This window comes from Felis catus, chromosome E2, assembly GCF_018350175.1.
Source record: "Felis catus isolate Fca126 chromosome E2, F.catus_Fca126_mat1.0, whole genome shotgun sequence".
NCBI lineage: Eukaryota > Metazoa > Chordata > Mammalia > Carnivora > Felidae > Felis > Felis catus.
The window spans coordinates 3248368-3255686 of NC_058382.1; the positions used below are offsets into that span (position 1 = coordinate 3248368).

At 57.0% G+C, this 7319-nt stretch overlaps 1 protein-coding gene across 2 annotated transcripts; it reads left to right on the plus strand.

Moving 5' to 3' along the window:
• Positions 1-592: 592 nt before the first annotated feature.
• On the plus strand, positions 593-2810 carry TMEM86B (transmembrane protein 86B). Of its 2 annotated transcripts, none has more exons than XM_003997424.5 (3): positions 593-897; positions 1142-1388; positions 1936-2810. In XM_003997424.5, exons 1-3 carry the CDS (start codon positions 847-849, stop codon positions 2316-2318), a joined length of 681 nt encoding a protein of 226 aa, XP_003997473.3. In that variant the 5' UTR covers positions 593-846; the 3' UTR covers positions 2319-2810. The 2 variants fall into 2 exon arrangements, with proteins under 2 accessions (XP_003997473.3, XP_019674687.3); XM_019819128.3 differs by having other exon boundaries at positions 594-897; positions 1145-1388.
• The last annotated feature ends 4509 nt before the right edge of the window (positions 2811-7319 follow it).

Sequence of the window (7319 nt, forward strand, 5' to 3'; positions counted from 1 at the left end):
AGAAGCCCCTGAGCCTCAGCTCCTGCAGTGGAGCAGAGGGCGTCCGAGGTGGCCAGCCAACCAAGATAGGTGGGCACCTAGTAGTTCATGCCTTCTGAACTACAAGTGAGGGACAGGCCAGGTGCACTCGCTGATGTGCACAGGAGCCTTTGTTCCGATGACTTCCAAAGCTGCAGACGAGCTCAGCAGTGATGACCTTGCCCAACCCGACGCTGGCGTTCGCTCCTTCAGGAGGGTGCAAGGAGGCTGGCGTGGGGGCCGTCCAGGGCACGGGGAGGGCTTCGGGGTCCTGAGCGGGAGCCGAGGACCACGTGTGGCAGGGAGGCCAGAGTACAGGGGGGACCCCCAGGCAGTCTTTTGGGGGACACCGGGTGGGCAGGTGCAGAGGGAGTTTCCATCCAAGGTGGTCCTGCCTCCCGAGACGGGGTGATGGGGCTCTGCTCCCCTGCTGAGGCGCCGGGAGTCCTGGGCATAGGGGAGGGTGTTGGAATCCTGCCCTGTGCTTCCTGACTGGTCGGGCATGGGGAGGATGTGAAGGGCACTTAACGACCACACTCGGGCGGGGGGTGGGGAGGAGGCAGGTAGGGGGGTGTGCAGAAGGCAGGTCTAGCGGGTGAGGACAGGGTGCTGTGGGGGAGGAGGGACCCCTGGGTCCTGACCGGCACCTTATCGGCGGTGCCAGGTGGGGCCATCCCCAGGGCGGGGGAAGCATCTCCCTGAGCCCTGTTATCAGTCCCAGAGTCCACAGGACGCTCCTCGGGTTAACGTGTAACCACACGCTGTCCCCTCCACCCCCAAAGCTGCCTGTGCCCACATACGCACCAGTCTGGGGGGTCATAGGCCGACATGGACGCCTGGGAAGAGGGTCTGTCCCAAAAGCCTTGCTTCTCAGTCCAAGTGAGAGATGGCGGGTGTGGGAGGGGGTCTGGCCTGGGCACCAGGGGACCTGAGCAGCGTGGAGGAACTGGGGGGTCCTGGCCCTCTCGGGGAGGCTGGGATCTGTGAGGTGGGACGTCCCGGTCCCTGAGCAGCCCCCACAACAGTGTGGCTGGGTTCGGGGCGGTGGGGGGGACAGAGTGGAAAGCCCCCACACCCGAGCCCCGGCCCGGGTTGGGCTCAGTGACTCCCTTGTCCCCCAAAGCAGCTGCACCTGTGCAGGGGGCTGAGCCCGTTCCTCCTCACCTGTGCCATCTACTTCCTCCTCTGGATCCCTGAAGACCAGCCGTCCTGGATCAGCGCCCTTGTCAAGTGCCTGCCCGTCCTGTGCCTGGTGGTGTTCCTGCGGGCGGCGCGCTCGGACCGGGGCTACAGGGCGCTCCTGCAGGGGGCCCTCCTGTGCTCTGCCGTGGGGGACGCCTGCCTCATCTGGCCTGAGGCCTTCCTCTATGGTGAGCCCACGGGCACAGGCCCCTGCCCTCGCGGAGCTCTCGTTCCCCTGAGGGGGCCGGGCAGCGTTCCCTGAGGAGGTGTGCGTTGTGTGGAGGGAAACAAAGAGGGGCTGCACACGTTGCAGCCTTAGCTGGTCCAGGACGGCCTCACCAAGAAGGTAACGTCTTGAAGAGGGTGCAGGAGCCATCTGAGGAACGATGGGCCAGAGGGACCAGCAAGTGCAAAGGCCCTGGGGTGGGAAGCTGCTGGCGAGTCAAAACGGGTGGGTGGGCAGGCGGGGCCGAGTGGGGAGCAGAGCAAGGTGGGGAGTCAGCGGACAGTTCTAAGCGGAGTGAGGATGGAATGCAGCGTGTTTTAAGGTCACTCTGGTGCTCGGGGAGAAGGGAGACCTGCACCGGGGAGGCGGGTACCGTAACCCCAGCAGACGGGTGCTGGGGCCAGGGTGGATGCTGGCACCTGGGGCGGGCCTTCCCTCAGGCTCTGCACTTCAAGGTGGCCACGTGGGGAAGCGGGCCCACCAGGCACCACCCCCCCTGTCTCCTCCAGGCGTGACGGCCTTCACCGTGGCTCACCTGCTCTACCTCTGGGCCCTCGGCCTCACTCCCCTGCGGCCGGGCCTCCTGCTGCCCATCGTCCCGGCCTTCTTCCTGTACAACGGCCTCGTGCTGCTGCACCTCCCCCCTGGCATGGTCCCCATGTTGGTGACCTACTCCCTGGTCCTGGCGTCCATGCTGTGGCGCGGCCTGGCCAGGGGCGGGAGCGCCCGCTGGGGGGCCCTGCTCTTCACACTCTCGGATTCGGTGCTGGCCTGGGACGCCTTCGTGCAGTCCCTGCCCCACGCCCGCCTGGTGGTCATGACCACCTACTACGCCGCCCAGCTCCTCATTGCCCTGTCCGCCTTCCAGAGCCCCAGTCTCAAGTCCCGCTGACCACGGCTCGCGCGAGCAGGTATCGGCCCCCTCCCCTCCCGCGAGGCCCTGGGCCTCCAGACTGACTGGCCTGGCCAGAGAAACCCCTGGGGGACAGCAGCCGGGCTCCTGGACTCCTGTCTGCAGGGGCCGGTCCACCCAGAGACACTTGAGAATCCCCCGTACCCCCAAGTTCCTGCCGCCTTCCCTCTGGCCTGATTCTGGATGCCAGACCCCTCAACCACACCCGCGTCGGGGGGACCCGCCTGCCTGCCACCTGCCTCCCACGTCCACCTGCCCCCTTCCCTCTGGCCCTAGTTTGTGTCCAGAAGTGAAGTGCCCGCTGGGATGGCGCCATCTCTAGTTTTTGGGGAGGGGCACCGGGGGAGGGCTGCCCACAACGACAACAAACGGTCCTTTCTCTTCTTCTGTCGTTAACAAACATACCATCTTAACCGTTTTTGAATGTACGATTCAGTGACATTAAATACATTCACAGTGTTGTGCACTGAATCTTTCTTTTTAATTATCATTCTTGGGGTAAAAACTCCCACCGTGAGGTGGAGCCCGCGTGACCCATTTTTAGGTGTCCGATGTAGTGACGCTAACCTCACGCGGGCCCGGTGCCTGGGCTTATGAGACGTGGAATCCCCCCAGTGCGCCAGGGTCAAAGTGCGTCCGGTCCGCCCCTCGTGGAGTTCCAGACCCAGGTGACACCTGGGGGAGGGGCCTCACTAGGTCAAAGAAGGAGACCCCCGGGAGTGACCTCCAATGCCAGCACTCCCTCAACGGGGGTGAGCAGGCCCCTTCGGTCAGGGTTTGGGGTGAATACCGAGAGGGGAGTCACGATCACATGTGCTGAGTACCACGAAGTTGTCCGTGCTCAGAAAACACGCCTGCACGTGTGACGCGTGTTATGTCAATGAAGCGTGTGCTCTCCGTTGCGCGTTGAGGGACTCTTACAGCAGTGGGGAGACTTCTACATCCACGCTGTGCTTTGGGGGACCCCCAGGGCCCCTCCCTATTTTAAGTTTTTATTTATTTTTTTAATGTTCATTTATTTTTGAGACAGAGACAGAGCATGAATGGGGGAGGGTCAGAGAGAGGGAGACACAGAATCTGAAGCAGGCTCCAGGCTCTGAGCTGTCAGCACAGAGCCCGACGTGGGGCTCGAACTGACAGACCGTGAGATCATGACCTGAGCCGAAGTCAGACACTCAACCGACTGAGCCACCCAGGCGCCCCTGAAGTTTCTATTTAAATTCCAGTTAGTTACCTACAGTGCGGTATTGGTTTCCAGTGTGCGATATAGTCGTTCCACACTCCCACACAGCACCTGGTGCTCCTCACAGGTGCACGCGTTAATCCCCGTCACCTGTTTGCCCGATCCCCCCACCCCTGGTGACCACCAGTGTGTTCTCTTAATGTAGTTAGGAGTCTGCTTCTTCATTTGTCTCTTTTTCCCCCCTTTGCTCGTATCTTAAAAGTCCTCGTATGAGTGAAGTCCTATGGTTTTTGTCTTTCTCTGACGTATTTCGCTAAGCATCATACCCTCCGGTTCCATCCATGTAGTTGCAAATGGCAAGATTTCACTCTTATTGATTGCTGAGTAATACTCCATTGTATATAGACACCACATCTTCTTTATCCATTCATCCATCGATGGACATTGGGGCTCTTTCCATACTTCGGCTATTGTCGATAGTGCTGCTATAAACATGGGGGTGCACGTGTCCCTTCGAAACAGCATTTTTGTGTTCTCTGGGCCCAGCCCTATTTTTCCAATCTGCCCCACCTTCAGGCCAGGGTCCCCACTCACCCCCTGCCAGATAAGTCATGCATGCTGGGGGGCAACCCGGTCAGGGGCGAGTGATCTGGGGGCTGTGACTGGCCCTTCCCCACCTCAGAGGCCTGTGGGCCTGTGGTACCTCCCTTAAGCCCTTGCCTCAGGCCTACTTGCGGGTCACGGTCACGCTGCCCAGGTCCTGGGTGCTCTGTCAGCCATCAGAGCCCGGAGGTAAAGTGAAGACCCTCTCTCTGCCTCCCCCCATTACAGCACCCCCAGAACAATCTCCCGCCCCCGTGGAAAGTGCTGAGGAGGGAAATTTCCCGCCTCTATCTGTCTAAAGAGTATCTTCAAAAATGTTTTAAATGTTTATTTTGAGAGAGAGAGCATGAGCAGGGGCGAGGCAGAGAGAGAAAGAGAGTCCCAAGCAGACTCCGTGCTGTCAGGACAGAGTCCAACTCGGGGCTCGAACTCACAAACTGCGTGAGATCATGACCTGAGCCGAGATCAAGAGTTGGGCTTCTGGGGCACCCGGGTGGCTCAGTCGGTTAAGTGTCCGACTTCAGCTCAGGTCATGATCTCGCGGTTGGTGGGCTCGAGCCCCATATCAGGCTCTGTGCTGACAGCTCAGAGCCTGGAGCCTGCTTCAGATTCGTGTCTCCCTCTCTCTCTGCCCCTCCCCAACTAGCGTTCTCTCTTGCAAAAATAAATAAACGTTAAAAAAAAAAAAAAGGCTCCCAAAGGACCGAGCCACCCAGACACCCCTTCAAATTTTTTTTTTTTTATTGAAATGTGCCTACAGACAACATCGTGTCTGTGCAACAGTGTGTATGTCCATGTGTGCGTGCGGTGGGGACAAGTAGATCTGGTTTCCTAACAACTGTGAACTTTTATGATACAGTATCGTTGACTGTCATCACTGTGCTGTGACCGTGTCCTGTTTGAAGTCGTTTCTATTCAATTCCAGCAAAAAATATGGTCATGGCTTTATTGAGACGCCCTTCATTTACCATCCAACTGCCCATTTAGAGTGTGCAGGTTATGGGCGCCTGGCTGGCTCAGTCAGTAGAGTGTGTGACTCTTGATCTTGGGGTCATGAGTTCAAGCCTCACGTTGGGCGTTGGAAGAAAAGAAAAAAAAAGTGCGCACGTGAATGGTTCATGGTACGTTCACAGAGTTGTGCAACCATCACCACAATCCATTTGGGAGCCTTCATCACCCCAAAAAGAGACCCGTGCCTTCCAGCAGTCACCTCCCCGATCACTTACCCCCTCCGGCCCAAGGCAACCACCAGCACAATTCATCTTTAAACGTGTTACCGATCCTTTGGGATTTGGGTCCTTTCCAGGATTCCACAATGACAAGTAATTAGGATTCTATGCAATTCCAGTGTGAGGGTTCCCCCACACCACCAAGCAAAAGTCCCTGACACCCACTGGAGTCCCCCAGTTCAAGTCCATTCTGATGCTGGCTACCTGGAGACAGTCACAGCCCAGAGTGGAGGGCCAGGCCCCACGGGAAAGCCCCGCCCCTCCCGGAGGCCGATTCGGATCCAGGCGGTCACTTGGGCTTCTGACCATCTGCTATATAGATCAGAGGTTCCTGAGACCCCCCTCCCTGGGTTTGATTAGCATGCTCAATAGAGCAGCTCCCAGAACTCAGGAAAGCATTTATTTCACTTACCAGATCACAGATTTGGGGCCCAAGGGATATGGCTCACGGGAGAGATGCCAGGCACGCGGAAAGGACGTGGGGGTTCCGTGCCTTCTCTCCACACCTCCAGGTGTTCGCCGACCTGGCAGGCTGCTTTCTATTTTTTAGAAATTACTTTTTTTCCCCATGTTTTATTTATTTATTTTGAGAGAGAGAGAGAGAGTCCCAAGCTGTCAGCACAGAGCCCAACGCAGGGCTGGAAATCACAAACCGTGAGATCATCACCCTGAGCCGAAATCAAGAGTCGGACGCTTAAGCAACTGAGCCACCCAGGCCCCCCAGTTTCCTGCTTTCGATATTGAATTATGTGTGTGTAAGATGTTACCACTGGGGAAAGTGGGACAAAGTTCACACAGGACCTTTTGTACTATTTTTTGCAACTTCCTGGGAGTCTCTAATAATTTCAAAATAAAATGTTTGAAAAACAATTTAGAACTTTGTTCATCAACAAAACACCCCACCAAAGATATTTTTCTTCCTTCTTCTTCTTCCTGTCCCTCTTCCTTCCCTCTTGAGACATTTCAGTCCTGAAGCCATTTGGCGGGACTGAGCAGTGCAGGCGTCCCCGGTGGCGGTTCATCGTGAGGGTCAGAGTTCAGGCAGGGCGAGGAGGGCGTTCGCACGGCGGGCAGCTTCCTGTGCAGAGTCAGAGAGATTGAGCAGGGCACACGGGTCTTCGCAGGGGTGAGGAGGTGGTGGCAGAAAGGGGAACAGATCACATACGGGAGGCTTGCTCATGTTAAGTATACAGAAGCTAGACTTACGCTGTCAGAGAAATGTGTTAATAATAACAGAGAAAAAGTGAATGAGCCACACGTGAAAAGATGCTTCATATCACTGGTCGCTAAGGAAATGCAAATCAAGACCACCTCACGCCCTTTAGGATGGCAACCACCAAAGAAGAAACTCAGAAGTGTTGGTGAGCATAGGAGATACCCCGGGCACCGTGGGTGCGAATGTAGAATGCTTCAGCCACCGTGGGAGACAGCATGGCGGTTCCTAAAATAATTTAACATAGAGTTACTATACGATCGAGCAATCCCGCTTCTGGATCTATGCCCGAAATAATTGAAAGCGGGGTCTCGAAGGGATATTTGCACACCCAGGTTCAAAGCGGTGTTGTTCACAATATCTGAGAGGCGAGAGCCGCCCACGTGTCCGTCAGCGTGTGAGTGAAGAAGCAAAATGTGGACTATTCTGTGTACGTCCATGTGGTTGGTGGTGAGTTGTCCCCAAACCTCACTGATGACCCCTCACCCCTCCACACACACTCTTGACAGAAGAGCTTGGACTACCACGCCCCTGAGCCCCCTGGGGGTTCCTTCTGGATGACTCAGGGGGGGTCCTTGCAGAACTGATGGGAACTGTGCTTTCTGGGATTTGTGGATGAGCTTGGGGTGGATGAAGGAGCAGGGGACTGTCTGATGCCTTCTCCTAACAGGCCTATCTTCCCCTTTGCAGGCTCCATCCCAGTCAGAAGCCCAAGGGTGGAGGCTCAGAATCCAGCTCCATCACCCCGAGAA